Source organism: Pseudophryne corroboree, chromosome 4 (genome assembly GCF_028390025.1).
Source record: "Pseudophryne corroboree isolate aPseCor3 chromosome 4, aPseCor3.hap2, whole genome shotgun sequence".
NCBI classification, from domain to species: domain Eukaryota; kingdom Metazoa; phylum Chordata; class Amphibia; order Anura; family Myobatrachidae; genus Pseudophryne; species Pseudophryne corroboree.
This window is the reverse complement of record NC_086447.1, coordinates 50,975,510-50,998,237: the sequence shown is the minus strand read 5'-3', so window position 1 is coordinate 50,998,237 and position 22,728 is coordinate 50,975,510. Positions and strand designations below refer to the sequence as shown.

The following is a 22,728-nucleotide window of genomic DNA, read 5'->3' as shown; positions in this document are numbered from 1 at the left end:
ATGCCTCTTGTTAGATATAAGGTAGGTGTATGTCAAGTAAAGTCCCAAGAGCCTTCACTTTGCTGCTGCCATGTGCCCCTGTGCAGGGGGTATAACTGCTGAAAGTGGAGTGCGCTACTGTGCAGACTCCATATAGCTACTCCTCCAGGGAAGTTTCATTCCCTGTGCCAAGATGGCCACCGAGGCTACAGTACGTCTGAGCATGTGTGGAGCCATCTTGAGAATGTGTATAAGTGCCACAGTAGGAGACAGTAGTTTTCCACTTTGCTCCAGTAAGACCCATGGTTGTGATATAACCACTGTTCCAACATCCTGCATCGCTACCCGGTACCTACATACACTTACCGGCTGGTGAACTGTATGACACACCGCTCTGCTCCATCTACAGTGTGTGTAACAGTGAGTACAGCTGTCCCTGCTTTATCCTCAATAAAACCACTCCATTGGTTAAATAACTGGGTTGTATGTAGTTGTAAGGCATCCACTGGTGTGTACAGCTACATCCTCATGCCTGTACACACATATACCCAACATTAACTACACCCAGGTGGCCCAATGGTGGTTATTCCACAAATGCCCTCGCCCACTATGATATAGTAAGAGCGGCAAGACAAAACCCGGGCTTGCATGCATGTTTAGCAGTATCGGAACTGTGGGAGGACTGCAATGCTGGGCCCCCATTCAGATTTGCAATAGATTCTGGCAATGCGGTGTTCTGCTCCGGCCCTCCGGCCCTTGTGACTTTGGGGCTTTTTTGAAATTTCAGGGCAAAAGTTTGCAAAGACCTCAGAGGACATTAAAGGTCCTTCACCAATCACAAACTAGCAGAAACATCTGTTCCAAAGTAATAATGAGAGTATAACCAGCTGGAGCATGCTCACGGTACTCTCGAGACACATCCGGAGATGGTTACAAGATGCCGCTTTCAGTTTATTGTCTCTAAGTGATTACATGAGATTAGCAGCACTCAGGGGGGGTGCGGTACAAAGCGCAGGGGCCTGGGGCTGTCAAAGCGATGCAGCCACACCCCTGGCATTGTGAGGCCACACCCCTTTCAACAGCGCCGCAAAAGGCATGGAATTTAAAACGTAGAGCGACCACATCCCTGGCACGTTTGTAAACTGCATTATACGTACACTTTCTCTCATCTTTTGTGCCAGGGTCACAGTCCCAAAGATTACACCAAAAACAAGTTTGTGTTCACAATTTGTTAATTTTTGGATTATTATTTATTGTTCAGTTTTTTACTTTTTATCAGTAGTTAACTCCTACATTTGGTCATCAGGGCCCCTAACAGTCCGGGTTTAAAAGCTATCCATGCTTGAACACAGGTGAAAAGCAATTGGTATAGTATCTCATTCATTTTAATTAAAAATAATAATAATCTGTGCTCAACCATGGCTATCCTTAAAACATGGACTGTGCCTTGAGGAGCTAGTTTGGGAACCAGGATGACAGGACTGTAGAATTTGCCTGCAATTATACCATAGTGCCATAACTAACTTATAAGTAGAATGGTGTTCATATGGTTTATAAATGCCGATATACAGTAGATGGTATAGGACCATTTTTCTGACATACAATGATTATAAGACTGGCGAATCACAGCCAGGGTATGATTGGTTCTCCACAGTGGTCTATTCTTGGAGCCCTCCCTAGCTGCTAGCTGCAAGCAGAATGTGATCCGCTGACGTAGAGATCACAATGGAGGTGGAAGGAATGGAAGTGTAGTTTTCCGAGAACGAAATAATTTGCTGCGAGAGACAAAGATGGAGAAATGTTTCCTAGGCCGAAATAAAATGAAAAAATCAATTAGGAAATAGTTTCTCGCAGGCAGAATGGTCAGGAGCGCTGCGGCTTGTGCTGTTTCCAATCCATGCAGAAGACGCCCCTGGGCGAGGATATTACAATGGCGATTGTTAGTATCTACAGAGGGGAAAGCACAAAGGCTCAGGCTATACATTGTTCCGCTATATGTATATACCTGCAGTGGGAGCCTTGCTGCGGGGAGTGAAAATTAAAGTATAACACAGAAAAACTAAAATGTATTTTAAAATTCTGCAACCATTATTATGAGGCCGACTTCCTACAGTCTCCATTGCGTCCTGTCTCCTAGAGCGCAATACGGGCGGTAAAGAAATTCTATATAATAGGCAATAAATATTTAGGAGATGATAACGGGCAATAGCGTAAGTAGGAGACAATTATACTGTTAAAAAGGCAGCATATGTATTGAATAAAGTCATCTACTCGATATGTGGGACAGTCTTTCACAGAAATGTGGCAATGGGCAGTGGTGAACTTCTTAACCATTTGCTGAGAAAACAGAACTTTTGTTTTTTGTGATATACAGCAGTTTTTTAGTCAAATTTGCTTTTTTTTATTGCTATATGGGTAGGTACGCATTGGTGGCTTATGCTGAATTTCAAATATCCATTTTTACATTTCACCAAAAACCGCCAGAATAAAAAGACATAAAACGGGAGAAAGCTCAGAGCCGCTGCCTGGAAACTTTTTGAATACAGGACCCGAGTAGATGATTCTGAAGTGACAGGATCATCCATCTGTTTTACTAGATGTGTCAGGTAATATGTTCCCAAACGTGGTCCCCAAGGTACCCCAACAGTCCAGGTTATAAGGATACTGATGCTTAGGCACAGGTGACTTAGGGGTCCATGTACTAAGCCTTGGAGAGAGATAAAGTGGACAGAGATAAAGTACCAGCCAATAGGTTCCTAGCTGCCATGTTACAGGCTGTGTTTGAATAATGACAGCTAGGAGCTGGTTGGTTGGTACTTTATCTCTCTCTAAGGCTTAGCACACAGACCTCGGCTTTATTAGTACCTCAGTCAGTTTGATCATATATCATCTGCGCACAAGCAGGGATATCCCTAAAACCTGGACTGTTGGGGTGCCTCGAGGACCCTGTTTGGGAACCATTGTCAAAACACATGTGGTTGATAAACTTGGCAACCCAGAATGATGGCACACTGACGCCAGGGTCCCAGAACAATGGAACACTGACCCTGGGGTCCCAGAACAATGGCACACTGACACCAGGGTCCCAGAACAATGGAACACTGACCCTGGGGTCCCAGAACAATGGCACACTGACACCAGGGTCCCAGAACAATGGAAAACTGACCCTGGGGTCCCAGAACAATGGCACATTGACACCAGGGTCCCAGAACAATGGAAAACTGACCCTGGGGTCCCAGAACAATGGCACACTGACCCTGGGGTCCCAGAACAATGGCACACTGACACCAGGGTCCCAGAACAATGGAAAACTGACCCTGGGGTCCCAGAACAATGGCACACTGACGCCGGGGTCCCAGAACAATGGCACACTAACACCAGGGTCCCAGAACAATGGCACACTGACGGCAGGGTCCCAGAACAATCGCACACTGACACAGAGGTCCCAGAACAATGGAAAACTGACCCTCGGGTTCCAGAATGATGGCACACTGACCTTGGGATTCCAGAACAATGGAAAACTGAAGCCGGGGTCCCAGAACAATGGCACACTGACACCAGGGTCCCAGAACAATGGCACACTGACACCAGGGTCCCAGAACAATGGAACACTGACACTGGGGTCCCAGAACAATGGCACACTGACGCCGGGGTCCCAGCACAATGGCACACTGACACCGGGGTCCCAGAACAATGGCACACTGACACCGGGGTCCCAGAACAATGGCACACTGAGGACAGGGTCCCAGAACAATGGCACACTGACGCCGGGGTCCCAGCACAATGGCACACTGACACCGGGGTCCCAGAACAATGGCACACTGACACCGGGGTCCCAGAACAATGGCACACTGAGGGCAGGGTCCCAGAACAATGGCACACTGACACCGGGGTCCCAGAACAATGGAACACTGACCCTGGGGTTCCAGAATGATGGCACACTGATCCTGGGGTCCCAGAAGGATGGCACACTGACAAAGGGGTCTCAGAACAATGGAACACTGACCCTGGGGTCCCAGAACAATGGCACACTGACGCCAGGGTCCCAGAACAATGGCACACTGACGCCAAGGTCCCAGAACAATGGCACATTGACGCCGGGGTCCCAGAACAATGGCAGACTGACCCTGGGGTTCCAGAATGATGGCACACTGACCCTGGTGTCCTAGAAGGATGGCACACTGACCCTGGTGTCCCAGAAGGATGGCACACTGACAACGGGGTCTCAGAACAATGGAACACTGACCCTGGGGTTCCAGAACAATGGAACACTGACCCTGGGGTTCCAGAATGATGGCACACTGACCCTAGGGTTCCAGAAAGATGGCACACTGACCCTGGGGTCCCAGAATGATGGCACACTGACCCCTGGGGTCCCAGAAGGATGGCACACTGACAACGGGGTCTCAGAACAATGGAACACTGACCCTGGGGTTCCAGAACAATGGAACACTGACCCTGGGGTTCCAGAATGATGGCACACTGACCCTAGGGTTCCAGAAAGATGGCACACTGACCCTGGGGTCCCAGAATGATGGCACACTGACCCCTGGGGTCCCAGAAGGATGGCACACTGACAACGGGGTCCCAAAACAATGGAACACTGACCCTGGGGTTCCAGAATGATGGCACACTGACCCTAGGCTTCCAGAAAGATGGCACACTGACCCTGGGGTCCCAGAATGATGGCACACTGACCCCTGGGGTCCCAGAAGGATGGCACACTGACAACGGGGTCCCAAAACAATGGAACACTGACCCTGGGGTTCCAGAACAATGGAACACTGACCCTGGGGTTCCAGAATGATGGCACACTGACCCTAGGGTTCCAGAAAGATGGCACACTGACCCTGGGGTCCCAGAATGATGGCACACTGACCCCTGGGGTCCCAGAAGGATGGCACACTGACAACGGGGTCCCAAAACAATGGAACACTGACCCTGGGGTTCCAGAATGATGGCACACTGACCCTAGGGTTCCAGAAAGATGGCACACTGACCCTGGGGTCCCAGAATGATGGCACACTGACCCCTGGGGTCCCAGAAGGATGGCACACTGACAACGGGGTCCCAAAACAATGGAACACTGACCCTGGGGTTCCAGAATGATGGTACACTGACACCGGGGTCCCAGAACAATGGCACACTGACCCTGGGATTCCAGAATGATGGCACACTGACCCTGGGATTCCAGAATGATGGCACACTGACACTAGGGTCCCAGAAATGGCACACTGACACCGGGGTCCCAGAAATGGCACACTGACACCGGGGTCCCAGAACAATGGCACACTGACGCCGGGGTCCCAGAAATGGCACACTGACACCGGGGTCCCAGAAATGGCACACTGACCCTGGGGTCCCAGAACAATGGCACACTGACCCTAGGATCCCAGAATGATGGCACACTGACACCAGGGTCCCAGAAATGGCATACTGACCCTGGGGTCCCAGAACAATGGCACACTGACACTGGGGTCCCAGAACGATGGCACACTGACACTAGGGTCCCAGAAATGGCACACTGACACCGGGGTCCCAGAAATGGCCCACTGACCCTGGAATCCCAGAATGATGACACCCTGACCCTGGGATCCCAGAACGATGACACCCTGACCATGGGGTCCCAGACACACTGGTCCTGGGGTTCTGCTGAGCACCACTGTGCTGCTTTATGGATCACTGTTGCTTTTGAAATTTTGCTTTAGACTAATGGGCCCTACACACAGCATGATGTGGGGCTGAGGTGCCCGACGGCCGATACGGGCGAAGGGTGACCTGGCGGCGGGGGAAGGGGGGTGACGGGGGGAGTGAGGTTTTGTCACTCCCCCAGTCACCCAGCCCCATAGCACTGCATGCTAATATGGATGAAATTGTCCATATTGGCTTACATCTTATAACGCCCATTATATTGGATGGTAACTAATTGTATACAATATAAGAGTCCTCTTAAAAAGGACTAAATACTCTGGGTACTATATTGTGCCGGAATATGTTCTATTACTTGGAATAAGACATTTGCCTGAAATCACCTGCTGAAGTCTCAGAAACATTCCATTGCTGAAACTTTACAGAACCGGTGAGGAAGAATCCTAGTAGATGTAAACATATACAGCTATTGCCCGCACGTGTCACATCCCCAGGTGCCTGCTCAGCATCTCCACGTCACATCCCACTATGATCTGCCGACGCTCATTCAGCCGGCATGTTTTGTGTTGCTGTCTTATTGATGGGCTGCTACATTTCTTTCCTGCTGGCTATTCTTTGCTTGGGTTCAGGGCACAAGGAGCGTTACACTAGGGGTCAGGGCACAAGGAGCGTTACACTAGGGGTCAGGGCACAAGGTGCATTACACTAGGGGTCAGGGCACAAGGAGCGTTACACTAAGGGTTAGGGCACAAGGAGCGTTATATTAGGGGTCATGCCACAAGGAGCGTTACACTAGGGGTCAGGGCACAAGGAGCATTACACTAGGGGTCATGGCATAAGGAGCGTTACACTAAGGGTTAGGGCACAAGGAGCATTACACTAGGGGTCAGGGCACAAGGAGTGTTATGCTAGGGGTCATGGCACAAGGTGCATTACACTAGGGTTCAGGGCACAAGGTGCATTACACTAGGGTTCAGGGCACAAGGTGCATTACACTAGAGGTCAGGGCACAAGGAGCGTTACACTAAGGGTTAGGGCACAAGTAGCGTTATATTAGGGGTCATGGCACAAGGAGCGTTACACTAGGGGTCAGGGCACAAGGTGCATTACACTAGGGGTCAGGGCACAAGGAGCGTTACACTAAGGGTTAGGGCACAAGGAGCGTTATATTAGGGATCATGCCACAAGGAGCGTTACACTAGGGGGTCAGGGCACAAGGAGCATTACACTAGGGGTCAGGGCACACAAGGAGTGTTACACTAGGGGTCAGGGCACAAGGTGCATTACACTAGGGGTCAGGGCACAAGGAGTGTTACACTAGGGGTTAGGGCACAAGGTGCGTTACACTAGGGGTCATGGCATAAGGAGCGTTACACTAGGGGTCAGGGCACAAGGAGCGTTACACTAGGGGTCATAGCACAAGGTGCGTTACACTAGGGGTCAGGGCACAATCAGCGTTACATTAGGGGTCAGGGCATAAGGTGCGTTACACTAGGGGTCAGGAAATAAGGTGCATTACACTAGGGGTCAGGGCACAAGGTGCGTTACACTAGGTCAGGGCACAGGGAACGTTACACTAGGGGTCAGGAAATAAGGTGCATTACACTAGGGTTCAGGGCACAAGGTGCATTACACTAGGGTTCAGGGCACAAGGTGCATTACACTAGGGGTCAGGGCACAAGGAGCGTTACACTAGGGGTCAGGGCACAAGGAGCATTACACTAGGGGTCATGGCATAAGGAGCGTTACACTAAGGGTTAGGGCACAAGGAGCATTACACTAGGGGTCAGGGCACAAGGAATGTTACACTAGGGGTCAAGGCACAAGGAGCATTACACTAGGGGTCAGGGCACAAGGAGCATTACACTAGGGGTCAGGGCACAAGGAGCGTTACACTAGGTCAGGGCACAGGGAGCGTTACACTAGGGGTCAGGGCACAGGGAGCGTTACACTAGGGGTCAGGGCATAAGGTGCGTTACACTAGGGGTCAGGGCATAAGGTGCGTTACACTAGGGGTCAGGAAATAAGGTGCGTTACACTAGGGGTCAGGGCACAAGGTGCATTACACTAGGGGTCAGGGCACAAGGAGCATTACACTAGGGGTCAGGGTACAAGGAGCATTACACTAGGGGTCAGGGCACAATCAACGTTACATTAGGGGTCAGGGCATAAAGGCCCTCATTCCGAGTTGTTCGCTCGCTAGCTGCTTTTAGCAGCTTTGCACACGCTAAGCCGCCGCCTACTGGGAGTGAATATTAGCTGTGCAGAATTACGAACGAAAGGTTTGCAGAATTGCGAATAGAATAGCGATTAGATATTTCTTTGCAGTTTCTGAGTAGCTCGATACTTACTCTGCAACTGCGATCAGTTCAGTCAGTTTCGTTCCTGGTTTGACGTCACACACACGCCCAGCCACTCCCCCATTTCACCAGACACTCCCGCGTTTTTTCCTAAAACGCCTGCGTTTTTTCACACACACCCATAAAACGGTCAGTTTCCGCCCAGAAACACCCACTTCCTGTCAATCACACTCCGATCACCAGAACGATGAAAAATCTTCGTTAAGCCGTGAGTAAAATACCAAACTTTTGTGCTAATTTACTTGGCGCAGACGCACTGCGAACATTGCGCATGCGCAGTTTGCGACTTATCGCACCGATGCGAAGAAAAAGTACGAGCGAACAACTCGGAATGAGGGCCAAGGTGCGTTACACTAGGGGTCAGGAAATAAGGTGCATTACACTAGGGGTCAGGGCACAAGGTGCGTTACACTAGGGGTCAGGGCACAAGGTGCGTTACACTAGGGGTCAGGGCATAAGGTGCGTTACACTAGGGGTCAGGGCATAAGGTGCGTTACACTAGGGGTCAGGAAATAAGGTGCGTTACACTAGGGGTCAGGGCACAAGGTGCATTACACTAGGGGTCAGGGCACAAGGAGCGTTACGCTAGGGGTCATGGTACAAGGTGCATTACACTAGGGTTCAGGGCACAAGGTGCATTACACTAGGGGTCAGGGCACAAGGTGCATTACACTAGGGGTCAGGGCACAAGGAACGTTACACTAAGGGTTAGGGCACAAGGAGCGTTATATTAGGGGTCATGGCACAAGGAGCGTTACACTAAGGGTTAGGGCACAAGGAGCATTACACTAGGGGTCAGGGCACAAGGAGCATTACACTAGGGGTCATGGCACAAGGTGCGTTACACTAGGGGTCAGGGCACAATCAGCGTTACATCAGGGGTCAGGGCACAAGGAGCGTTACACTAGGGGTTAGGGCACAGGGAGCGTTACACTAGGGGTCAGGGCATAAGGTGCGTTACACTAGGGTTCAGGGCACAAGGTGCATTACACTAGGGGTCAGGGCACAAGGTGCATTACACTAGGGGTCAGGGTACAAGGAGCGTTACACTAAGGGTTAGGGCACAAGGAGCATTACACTAGGGTTCAGGGCACAAGGTGCATTACACTAGGGCTCAGGGCACAAGGAGCGTTACACTAAGGGTCATGGCATAAGGAGCGTTACACTAAGGGTTAGGGCACAAGGAGCATTACACTAGGGGTCAGGGCACAAGGAGTGTTACACTAGGGGTCAGGGCACAAGGTGCATTACACTAGGGGTCATGGCATAAGGAGCGTTACACTAGGGGTCAGGGCACAAGGAGCGTTACACTAGGGGTCAGGGCATAAGGTGCGTTACACTAAGGGTCAGGGCGTTACACTAAGGGTCAGGGCAAAAGGTGCGTTACACTAAGATGCGTTACACTAGGGGTCAGGGCACAAGGAGCGTTACATTAGGGGTCAGGGCACAAGGAGCGTTACACTAGGGGTCAGGGCACAAGTTGCGTTACAGTAGGGGTCAGGGCACAAGGTGTGATAGGGATAGGGCACAATCAGTTATGCGTTTTCATCAGCTGCTCATCCACATCCCAGCTCTGCAGTGCCTAGGGATACAAAGGGGCATATTTATTAAAATAATTTCACTGGAAAACCCCCATCCATTTTTGGGGGATTGCTGCAATAATGAAGCCACCCCAGGGTGTATGAAATGGGTGCTGCAGAAGATGCAGCATCTCCAAATACTGATGTCAGTATGTTTCAATGTGGTCTGCTAAACTGTTACATTTACTAAGCTTTGTGAATGTATTCATTAATATCACATCAAAACCGCGTAACAAATGCGGGATGTGATGAATAAGCCCCAAACACAGTGACTTGTCCGTTCATGTGTTAGTGTGGACAGAACGTCATGTGACAGGGGCAGTGATATGGCAGTGATAGTGGGAGGAGCAGGATCCCCAGCAGCACAGAGTATATCAGGAGATGAGGGATGTGTCAGTGAGGACAGGGCTGCATGTGACAGGGGCAGTGACATGATGTGAGGAGGGGAATGGAGGCAGCAGGAAGCCACAGACTGAGAGTTATATATTGGGAGGAGCAGGGTACCCAGCAGCACAGAGTATATCAGGAGATGAGTGATGTGTCAGTGAGGACAGGGCTGCATGTGACAGGAGCAGTGACATGATGTGAGGAGGGGAATGGAGGCAACAGAAAGACACAGACTGAGAGTTATATAGTGGGAGGAGCAGGGTACCCCAGCAGCACAGAGTATATCAGGAGATGAGGGATGTGTCAGTGAGGACAGGGCTGCATGTGACAGGGGCAGTGACATGATGCGAGGAAGGGAATGGAGGCAGCAGGGTGCATTCGGAAAGTATTCACAGCGCTTCACTTTTTCCACATTTTGTTATGTTACAGCCTTATTCCAAAATGGAATAAATTAATTTTTCCCCTCAACATTCTAAACACAATACCCCATAATAAAAAGGTGAAAAAAGATTTTTATTTTTTTCACATTTATTAAAAATAAAAAACTAAGAAATCACATGTACATAAGTATTCACAGCCTTTGCCATGAAGCTCAAACTTGAGCTCAGGTGCATCCTATTTCCACTGATCATCCTTGAGATGTTCCTACAGCTTAATTGGAGTCCACCTCTGGTAAATTCAGTTGATTGGACATGATTTGGAAAGGCACACACCTGTCTATATAAGGTCCCATACTTGACAGTGCATGTCTGAGCACAAACCAAGCATGAAGTCAAAGGAATAGCCTCCCATCAGAGGTGGTAGAGGCTAAGACAGTAGAGCAATTTAAACATGCATGGGATAGACATAAGGATATCCTTACAAAGAAATAAGGAACAAATAAGGTTAGTGATAAAAAAAATAATAATATATAAAAAAAAAAAGGGGCAGACTAGATGGGCCAAGTGGTTCTTATCTGCCGACAAATTCTATGTTTCTATGTTTCTATGAATTGTCTGTAGACTTCCGAGACAGGATTGTCTCGAGGCACAAATCTGGGGAAGGGTTCAGAAAAATATCTGCTGCTTTCCCAATGAGCACAGTGGCCTCCATCATCCGTAAATGGAAGCTTGGAACCACCAGGATCCTTCCTAGAGCTGGCCGGCCGGCTAAACTGAGCAATCGGGGGAGAAGGGCCCTAGTCAGGGAGGAGACCAAGAAACAGATGGTCACTCTGTCAGAGCTACAGCATTCCTCTGTGGAGAGAGGAGAACCTTCCAGAAGGACAACCATCTCTGCAGAAATCCACCAATCAGGCCTGTATGGTAGAGTGGCCAGACGGAAGCCACTCCTTAGTTAAAAGCACATGGCAGCCCATCTGGAGTTTGCCAAAATGCACCTGAAGGACTCTCAGACCATGAGAAATAAAATTCTCTGGTCTGATGAGACAAAGATTGAACTCTTTGGCGTAAATGCCCGGCATCATGTTTGGAGGAAACCAGGCACCACTCATCAACAGGCCAATACCATCCCTACAGTAAAGCATGGTGGTGGCAGCATCATGCTGTTGGGATGTTTTTCAGCAGCAGGAACTGGTAGACTAGTCAGGATAGAGGGAAAGATGAATGCAGCAATGTACAGAGACATCCTGGATGAAAACCTGCTCCAGAGTGTCCTTTACCTCAGACTTGGGCAACGGTTCATCTTTCAGCAGGACAATGACCCTAAGCACACAGCCAAGATATCAAAGGAGTGGCTTCGGGGCAACTCTGTGAATGTCCTTGAGTGGCCCAGCCAGAGCCCAGACTTGAATCCGATTGAACATCTCTGGAGAGATCTGAAAATGGCTGTGCACCGACGCTTCCCATCCAACCTGATGGACCTTAGAGGTGCTGCAAAGAGGAATGGGCGAAACTGCCCAAAGATAGGTGTGCCAAGCTTGTGGCATCATATTCTAAAAGACTTGATGCTGTAATTGTTGCCAAAGGTGCATCAACAAAGTATTGAGCAAAGGCTGTGAATACTTATGTACATGTGATTTCTTACTTTTTTTATTAAAATCTCAAAATAACTTTTTTTCACGTTGTCATTATGGGATAATGTGTGTAGAATTTTGAGGGGGAAAAATGAATTTATTCTATTTTGGAATATGGCTGTAACATAACAAAATGTGGAAAAAGTGAAGCGCTGTGAATACTTTCCAGATGCACTGTAGTGGGAGGAGCAGGGTCCACCAGCAGCATAAAGTAGTGATGTCAAGCTACAATCAAACACACCTCTTTAGAAAATAAAATTTGTACAGTTCTTCACATAAGATTATGACACAGATAGCTCAGGGTATACAGTATTCTGCCTTTTAGTATCTCAGACAGGTGACATGTAACCATACATACAGTATAAGGCAGAGGTTCTCAAACTGAGTGCCTAGGCACCCTGGGGTGCCTCGTGGGTACTTGCAGGGGTGTCCTAGGTTGGTGGTCCAGGAACAATTCAAATTACTGTATATATGGTCAATGTAATACAAAACCAGTGCTTGTGGCTTCCAAGAATAAAATATATGGACAAACAGAAGTGAATTCTGTCTCTCACCACATAACTGAACCTAGGAATGTCATATACAATAAACACAATTTACTTAATTTTATATTTTTTTCTAAATGTCTCAATAAGAAGCTTTTGGCCTATGGGGTGTCGTGAAAAAAATCTGATACTCTAGTGCGCCGTAATTCCAAAAAGTTTGGGAACCACTGGAATAAGTGGTTCCCAAATAAATCCAGTGACTGGACTTTAAAAACAAATCAGACACCCGCTTTCTGTGACCCTGGGGTGCACAGCCTGGACAATTTTTTTTAGTTTGTAGTTTATATCAAGGCAAGATTTATTTTTTCTATACTTTAGTGTATTATATTTACACTGTGTATCAATTGCAGTTAAGAAAAAGTAAGTTTGTGTGTGTACCCATGTGTATGTTCCTAGCTTCTTTATACTCTTACAGTTTCCCCGTCATAATACTACAGATCATAATGAGATGGAGGAACAGGCCATTGCGTATTACAGTATATAAATGATAGAGGAGACAATACATGACATACAGTAGAAGAGTGCGGCACTGCAATTGGCTGCTGGAGGTACAGAAGTCCTTGGGGGTATAAGGGACAGGTGAGGAAAGGAACACAGAGGAATCCGCCCTTACAGACGATGGAGGAATGCGCGGTGTGGAGGGATTGGCCCACAGGAAGGAATGAGCGGTGTGGAGGTACTGGCCCACAGGAAGGAATGAGCGGTGTGGAGGGACTGGCCCACAGGAAGGAATGTGCGGTGTGGAGGGACTGGCCCACAGGAAGGAATGAGCGGTGTGGAAGGACTGGCCCACAGGAAGGAATGAGCGGTGTGGAGGGATTGGTCCACAGGAAGGAATGAGCGGTGTGGAGGGACTGGCCCACAGGAAGGAATGAGCGGTGTGGAAGGACTGGCCCACAGGAAGGAACGAGCGGTGCTGAGGGACTGGCCCACAGGAAGGAATGAGCGGTGTGGAAGGACTGTCCCACAGGAAGGAATGAGTGGTGAGGAAGGACTGGCCCACAGGAAGGAATGAGCGGTGCGGAGGGACTGGCCCACAGGAAGGAATAAGCGGTTTGGAAGGACTGGCCCACAGGAAGGAATGAGAGGTGTGGAAGGACTGGCCCACAGGAAGGAATGAGCGGTGTGAAAGGACTGGCCCACAGGAAGGAATAAGCGGTGTGGAGGAACTGGCCCACAGGAAGGAATGAGCGGTATGGAGGGACTGGCCCACAGGAGGGAATGAGCGGTGTATAGGGACTGGCCCACAGAAAGGAATGAGCGGTGTGAAGGGACTGGCCCACAGGAAGGAATGAGCGATGTGGAGTGACTGGCCCACCGGAAGGAATGAGCGGTGTGGAGGGACTGGCCCACAGGAAGGAATGAGCGTTGTGGAAGGCCTGGCCCACAGGAAGGAATGAGCGGTGTGGAGTGACTGGCCCACAGGAAGGAATGAGCATTGTGGAACGACTGGCCCACAGGAAGGAATGAGCGGTGTGGAGGGACTGGTCCACAGGAAGGAATGAGCGGTGTGGAGGGACTGGCCCACAGGAAGGAATGAGCGGTGTGGAGGGACTGGCCCACAGGGAGGAATGAGCGGTGTGGAGGGACTGGCCCACAGGAAGGAATGAGCGGTGTGAAAGGACTGGCCCACAGGAAGGAATGAGCGGTGTGGAATGACTGGCCCACAGGAAGGAATGAGCGGTGTGAAGGGACTGGCCCACCGGTAGGACTGAGCAGTGTGGAGGGACTGGCCCACAGGAAGGAATGAGCGGTGTGGAGAGACTGGCCCACAGGAGGGAATGAGCGGTGTGAAGGGGCTGGCCCACAGGAAGGAATGAGCAGTGTGGAAGGACTGGCCCACATGAAGGAATGAACGGTGTGGAAGGACTGGCCCACAGGAAGGAATGAGCGGTGTGAAAGGACTGGCCCACAGGAAGGAATGAGCGGTGTGGAGGGACTGGCCCACAGGAAGGAATGAGCGATGTGGAGGGACTGGCCCACAGGAGGGAATGAGCGGTGTGAAGGGACTGGCCCACAGGAAGGAATGAACGGTGTGGAGGGACTGGCCCACAGGAAGGAATGAGCGGTGTGGAGTGACTGGCCCACAGGAAGGAATGAGCGTTGTGGAAGGACTGGTCCACAGGAAGGAATGAGCGATGTGGAGGGACTGGCCCACAGGAAGGAATGAGCATTGTGGAGGGACTGTCCCACAGGAAGGAATGAGCGGTGTGGAGGGACTGTCCCACAGGAAGGAATGAGCAGTGTGGAGGGACTGGCCCACAGGAGGGAATGAGTGGTGTGAAGGGACTGGCCCACAGGAAGGAATGAGCGGTGTGGAGGGACTGGCCCACAGGAAGGAATGAGCGGTGTAGAAGGACTGGCCCACAGGAAGGCATGAGCGGTGTGGAACGACTGTCCCACAGGAAGGAATGAGCGGTGTGAAGGGACTGGCCCACAAGAGGGAATGAGCGGTGTGAAGGGACTGGCCCACAGGAAGGAATGAGCGGTGTGGAGAGACTGGCCCACAGGAGGGAATGAATGGTGTGAAGGGACTGGCCCACAGGAAGGAATGAGCGGTGTGGAAGGACTGGCCCACAGGAAGGAATGAGCAGTGTGAAGGGACTGGCCCACAGGAAGGAATGAGCGGTGTGGAGGGACTGGCCCACAGGAAGGAATGAGCGGTGTGGAGGGACTGGCCCACAGGAGGGAATGAGCGGTGTGAAGGGACTGGCCCACAGGAAGGAAGGAATGAGCGGTGTGGAGGGACTGGCCCACAGGAAGGAATGAGCAGTGTGGAGGGACTGGCCCACAGGAAGGAATGGGCGTTGTGGAAGGACTGACCCACAGGAAGGAAAGAGCAGTGTGGAAGGACTGGCCCACAGGAAGGAATGAGCGGTGTGGAGGGACTGTTCCACAGGAAGTAATGAACGGTGTGGAGGGACTGGCCCACATGAAGGAATGAGCGGTGTGAAGGAACTGGCCCACAGGAAGGAATGAGCGGTGTGGAGGGACTGGCCCACGGGAAGGAATGAGCGGTGTGGAGGGAATGGCCCACAGGAAGGAATGAGCGTTGTGGAGGGACTGTCCCACAGGAAGGAATGAGCGGTGTGGAGGGACTGTCCCACAGGAAGGAATGAGCGGTGTGGAGGGACTGGCCCACAGGAGGGAATGAGTGTGTGAAGGGACTGGCCCACAGGAAGGAATGAGCGGTGTGGAGGGACTGGCCCACAGGAAGGAATGAGCGGTGTGGAAGGACTGGCCCACAGGAAGGCATGAGCGGTGTGAAACGACTGTCCCACAGGAAGGAATGAGCGGTGTGAAGGGACTGGCCCACAGGAGGGAATGAGCGGTGTGAAGGGACTGGCCCACAGGAAGGAATGAGCGGTGTGGAAAGACTGGCCCACAGGAGGGAATGAGCGGTGTGAAGGGACTGGCCCACAGGAAGGAATGAGCGGTGTGGAAGGACTGGTCCACAGGAAGGAATGAGCGGTGTGGAAGGACTACCCCACAGGAAGGAATGAGCAGTGTGAAGGGACTGGCCCACAGGAAGGAATGAGCGGTGTGGAGGGACTGGCCCACAGGAAGGAATGAGCGGTGTGGAGGGACTGGCCCACAGGAGGGAATGAGCGGTGTGAAGGGACTGGCCCACAGGAAGGAATGAGCGGTGTGGAGGGACTGGTTCACAGGAAGGAATGAGCAGTGTGGAGGGACTGGCCCACAGGAAGGAATGAGCGTTGTGGAAGGACTGGCCCACAGGAAGGAATGAGCGGTGTGGAAGGACTGGCCCACAGGAAGGAATGAGCGGTGTGGAGGGACTGGTCCACAGGAAGGAATGAACGGTGTGGAGGGACTGGCCCACAGGAAGGAATGAGCGGTGTGGAAGGACTGGTCCACAGGAAGGAATGAGCGGTGTGGAAGGACTGGCCCACAGGGAGGAATGAGTGGTGTGGAGGGACTGGCCCACAGGGAGGAATGAGTGGTGTGGAGGGACTGTCCCACAGGAAGGAATGAGCGGTGTGGAGGGACTGTCCCACAGGAAGGATTGAGCGGTGTGGAGGGACTGTCCCACAGGAAGGAATGAGCGGTGTGGAGGGACTGTCCCACAGGAAGGAATGAGCGGTGTGGAGGGACTGGCCCACAGGAAGGAATGAGCTGTGTGGAGGGACTGGCCCACAGGAAGGAATGAGCGGTGTGGAGGGACTGGCCCACAGGAAGGAATGAGCGGTGTAGAGGGACTGGCCCACAGGAAGGAATGAGCGGTGTGGAGGGACTGGCCCACAGGCAGGGCCGGATTAACAATGGGGCGGATGGAGCTGTAGCTCCAGGCCTCCCCATGAAAATAGGCCCAAGGAGACTGACAGTGGTGACAGGAAAAAACTTTTTCCTCTCACAAGCTGCCAGCATCTGTCATACTAACCTCTGTCCCTGTGGCGGACTCAGGGTGTGTGTGGGGGGGGGTCGGGGTGCATCCAGCCACGTGTCCCCTCCGTGTCATTTAAAAGATTTTTTTGTTGCAGGCAGATGCACGGGCCCGCACCTTGATGAGGCTCCTCCCACGTGCAGTGTAGTCAAGCTCCGCCTCCAGATTTCAGCTCCGGGCTAGACATCACAGGTGCTAGATGGGCCGGGGGCACGTCGGGGAGACATCTGACAACCCCCCACACCTGCTCGGGGTAATATGTCAGATTTATGGCCATCCGAAGCCACATGCGCTTGGCTGGCCGCAGATGGGAGGCACTCGTAACCGGCCGTTTTGTGTTGTGTCCGAGCAGCTCCGCCTTCCATATCTCCCCTCTTCCAGTTTTCTCGGTGTCACATCTGGCAAGGCTGCCGGGGAAGCTACTGCAGGCACAGGAGCGTTTATTACAAGGTACTTTTACTGTTTGCTGGTGTTGCCTGTGGGGAGGACACTGTGCATAACTAGTAGAAAATATTGAAGGGAGGTTACCGATTTGGGGTGAATATTAGGGGGTGGGGGTTGCTGTGAGAGGACAAAATGGGGGGGAAGGGGGGTGTTGGCTGTGCCTGTACCTGCCTGCACAGTCTCTCACTCTGTCCCTGCACCCTGTCTCCTACCAGACCTGACCTAGCACACTTACCCTGTCCCCGCACCCTCACCCTGTCCCCTAACAGACCTGTCCCCTAACCTGGTCCCCTACCAGACCTTTCACTGCACCCTCACCCTGTCCCTACCAGACCTGTCCCCGCACACTCACCTTGTCCCCTATCAGACCTGTTCCAGCACCCTCATCCTGTCCCCTATCAGACCTGTCCCCTCACCCTGTCCCCTACCAGACCTGTCCCCGCACCCTCACCTTGTCCCCTATCAGACCTGTTCCAGCACCCTCATCCTGTCCCCTACCAGACCTGTCCCCTCACCCTGTCCCCTACCAAACCTGTCCCCGCACCTTCACCCTGTCCCCTATCAGACCTGTCCCCTCACCCTGTCCACGCACCCTCACCTTGTCCCCTATCAGACCTGTTCCAGCACCCTCATCCTGCCCCTAACAGACCTGTCCCCTCACCCTGTCCTCTACCAAACCTGTCCCCGCACCTTCACCCTGTCCCCTATAAGACCTGTCCCCTCACCTTGTCCCCTATCAGACCTGTCCCAGCACCCTCATCCTGCCCCTAACAGACCTGTCCCCTCACCCTGTCCCCTACCAGACCTGTCCCCGCACCCTCTCCCTGTCCCTTACCAGACCTGTCCCCTCACCTTGTCCCCTACCATACATGTCCCCTAACAGACTTGTCCCCTCACCCTGTCCCTACCAGACCTGTCCCCGCACCTCACCTTGTCCCCTATCAGACCTGTCCCCTCACCCTGTCCACGCACTCTCACCTTGTCCCCTATCAGACCTGTCCCAGCACCCTCATCCTGTCTCCTACCAGACCTGTCCCCTCACCCTGTCTCCTACCAGACCTGTCCCCGCACCCTCACCCTGTCCCATACCAGACCTGTCCCTGCACCCTGTCCCCGCACCCTCATCTTGTCCCATACCAGACATGTCCCCGCACTCTTTCCCTGTCCCCTACCAGACATGTCCCCTAACAGACCTGTCCCCTCACCTTGTCCCCTACCAGACATGTCCCAGCACCCTCACCCTGTCCCCTACCAGACCTGTCACCTCACCCTGTCCCCTACCAGACCTATCCCTGCACCCTCTCCCTGACCCCTACCAGTCCTGTCCCCTCACCCTGTCCTGTCCCCGCACCCTCACCCTGTCCCCTACCAGACATGTCCCAGCACCCTCACCCTGTCCCCTACCAGGACTGTCCCCTCACCCTGTCCCCTACCAGACCTGTCCCCTCCCAAACCTGTCCCCGCACCCTCCCCTTGTCCACTACCAGACCAGTCCCTGCACTCTCTCCCTGTCCCCTCACCCTGTCCCCTACCAGACATGTCCCAGCACCCTCACCCTGTCCCCTACCAGGACTGTCCCCTCACCCTGTCCCCTACCAGACCTGTCCCCTCCCAAACCTGTCCCCGCACCCTCCCCTTGTCCACTACCAGACCAGTCCCCGCACTCTCTCCCTGTCCCCTAACCTTGTCCCCTACCAGACATGTCCCAGCACCCTCACCCTGTCCCCTACCAGACCTGTCACTGCACTCTCACCCTGTCACCCACCAGACCTGTCCCCGCACACTAATCCTGTGAGCTCAGAGAAGGTAGCCCCGGTATTTAGCAGCCAGGAGACGTTTCAGCAGGCAAAGCAGAGCAGCTGGCAAGAGCTCTGCCAAGGAACCAGTGGACAGTGCTTAAACTACACTGGCAAAGGAACCACATGCCAGGACATTCCAGTTTGCCCTGCCTGCCACTGTGACTGATGCTCATCCTCTCTTCTTTACCTGTTCAGTCCCCACCACCACCACGCTTTTTTTCAACTCCCCATGGTGGGGCCCACACACCATTGGACATGCCCCCACAAAAAAAAATAACCTGCAGCATTGACCACACCCCCTATAGTGACACACATTAGGCCCTTCGTGAATTTCAGCTCCAGGCCCATGTGTACCTTAATCTGGCACTGCCCACAGGAAGGAATGAGAGGTGTGGAGGGACTGGACCGCAGGAACACAATGATCTAGACTTTTCATAGCTGTACAGCCACAATCACTCCTGACACGATAAATATGCCACCATGAATTATTACGTCTGTTAAATATATAACTGTGCAGCAGGCCAGAGTAGCAGGATAATTGCTTTGTTATGCAAAACGCCAACCCTGAATGGAAGTGACAGGCGTCACCGCTGCTCCCTTTAAGCGCAACTCATTAAACCACTAAATTAATTTGATATTAGATAGATGAAAGCAATTCATTCCTCCTAGCAGTGAGACGCAACGTTCTAGCAATATGCATTGGCTTTATACATTGTAACAGCTTCAAAACACACACAGACATGCAACACACAGACACGCAGCACACATGCACACACAGACACGTAACATTCACGCACACACAGACAAGCAGCACACATGCACACACAAACTCACAGCACAAACACAGACACGAAACACACATGCATGCACACACAGACAGACACGTAACACACATGCACACGCAGACATGCAGCACACAGGAACGCAACTCTCATGCACACACATACACACAACACACATGCACACACAAACTCACAGCACAAACACAGACATGCAACACACAGAGACATGCAACACACTTGCACACACAGCACACATACACACGCACAGACATGCAGCACACACAAACACACAACACACAGACAAGCAGCACACACAGACTTGCAGCACACACAGACTCGCAGTACACATGCACACGTAGACACGCAGCACACATGCACACTCACATAACGCAATTCCTTGGAGATGCAGATTTATTGCTGTGGTCACTGGCCTGCATACTGTGTACTGTAGGTCTTGTGCGCTTCTGGTGGAAGCTGGAAGATGTTTGGTTGAAGCGAGCTTAGAGAATTGCTAGAGTCGGAGAACTTGGTGGAAAGTAGGGATGCTGGAACTCTTCTGGCAGGATGTAGTTGGCATTCCGATGTCAGTAATCATGGCATCCCGACGCACAGCCGGGCAGTAATCATGATTGAACTGTCCTGGTTTAAAGTCCTTGAACTTTTGGTTGAACAAATTGAAATTCTCTTTTGCTGCGCCCACTGAGGAGCGCACTTTATGTCTGCTGAGCCGCGAGCTCCGGATTTGAAAGTTCAAAGTTATAGTGGTAATTTGTTTTCTCGGTTCCGTTAAAAGATGTTAAAAACAAACTGTAAGATATTGGTCTTCGTGGCTGTTCCAGACTGAATGGCTGCATTTCCTAACATCTCATTGCCTTATGAATTGGAGCTATGAACATTACAGTAACCACATTGATGTTGTGGTGAAAGACATTTCAGACACATTGCAGCCATGTACCCTTATACACGGATAAACCTCCGACTTGCTGGGATGTAGCCACGTTTGTTTTGCCTTTGAAGAGTTTGAGAATTAATCGAACAGGCAAACTGGTTCGGGAAACACTGAAATAATTTAGTGGAATGAGAAGGAATCGTTTGGCAGTACAGGTCTCCTAAGTAAAGTTTTGCCTCATCACCCCCATGATAGTTACATACCGGCCTTTAGAGGTACTTACTTGTTGTACAGTACAATATCTGGAATCCAGATCATCTCTGAGGGGACCCGGATGGAGGTGACATTGTCATAGTCTGCCGGATTCCACCGCAGTTTATAGTCATTCCATTCCTGAGAAACAACACAAACAATTTACTGACTTTTTTAAGTAGCCTGGGAAGGTCAGCGTCATGGACATATCTGTAATAAGATCATACCAGCCACATCATCTATCCATCACCACTTAGTTATGCTTAATGGCCCTCCTTTTTCAGGTGTATACCTACTTATAATCACTTATTTCCTATTATTGATTTATTGTTGTATTTCCTTTTTTTCATGTTAATGGGGAACTACATTGTTTCTACATGAGAATGCCATTCAACGACCACTACGAAAGAACTGTGACCCATCCCTTTCACCGGACATCTATTTAAGTTTACCTCTCCTTCAAGCCAATAAAGGACATCATGGGACATATTTGAATATTACTTCCGGTTATAATTTCTGTTTATTTGTATTGGAAACAATCAAAATGCTGTCTAATGACCATCAAGAACGATTGTTCACCACTTTTCCCACCCATAGAAGCTGATATCTTCTCAGGAGAGAGCAATGGACACTGTGGAATGCATTTCTGACATCATTTCCGGTCAAAACATCCGTTGAATGGACCGTAACCGTCACTTCCGGTCCAGACCGGAAGTGACCTTTTCCCGCCATTTACGGCCGTTTTTCACTGGCTAAGAGACATTTAAAAGGATCCCCATCAAGCCACAAAGGTATCTTGCCTTGAAGAAGGGACCAGGCTGTCCCGAAACGCGTTGGCGATACCTTGTGGCGCTGCCCACCCCCTGGACGTTTGGCGGACTGTTTTCCTGATTGCCTGGAAGGGAATTCGATCAGAGGAGCCACCAGCAGGGTATTTCCCGGGGTACCCTACCTTTATTTGACACCTGCGGCTCCTCCACCTGCATCGGTAGGATCACATTCCCCCCATGGCCTGTTCCCAGTCCACTTGTTTTCATGTATTGCTTGTTTTTAGACATCGCATGTTAGTATTGTATTAAATTCCATTTTATTTATACCATACCAGTGTGTTTCAACATACACTTTCGCACCTGGGTATTATCTACATACATAGGTGACCATAAGAGAGACCAGCGCCATTGTAGAGAAAGCACAACCCTTTTTCCTTTGCATATTTGTAATAAGGAATATTATTGGGAGGTATGTTTTATTGTCCGACAAGGAGGGACAGGGCCTCTTACAGTCGCCATCAATCACAGAAACAACTGTAGGAAACAAATCTCACAACAGAATTCAGACAGCAAAACGATAATTATTCTCTTACTCGCTCTTGATACAAATATTTCTAAATGTACATTTTTCGTATACAGGGTAACTGAATTGAATGCCCAGGATAAAACCCAGTCAGACGCTCATTAGTTGCAGCAATAGGAACATGGAATGTGACGGCAGATAAGAACCACTTGGCCCATCTAGTCTGCCCTAAACACATCTACACACACCACACACTGGGGGTAAGTTTTTTGTCTGTAGACAGTTATCCGGCCAGTATATTTTTGAATTGTGGGAGAAACCGGAGTACCTGGAGGAAACTCATGAAAGCACGG

The 22,728-nt window shown here is 51.1% G+C and overlaps 1 protein-coding gene across 2 annotated transcripts in view; it reads right to left on the bottom strand.

The window, feature by feature from the left end:
- CHRNA2 (cholinergic receptor nicotinic alpha 2 subunit) overlaps positions 1 to 22,728 on the bottom strand; it is a 179,275-nt gene that overhangs the window by 41,077 nt on the left and 115,470 nt on the right. For both annotated transcript variants that reach the window (XM_063915030.1, XM_063915033.1), the window contains one exon: positions 21,114 to 21,223. In XM_063915030.1, coding sequence (XP_063771100.1) covers positions 21,114 to 21,223 — 110 coding nt within the window. The remainder of the gene's footprint in view (positions 1 to 21,113; positions 21,224 to 22,728) is intronic.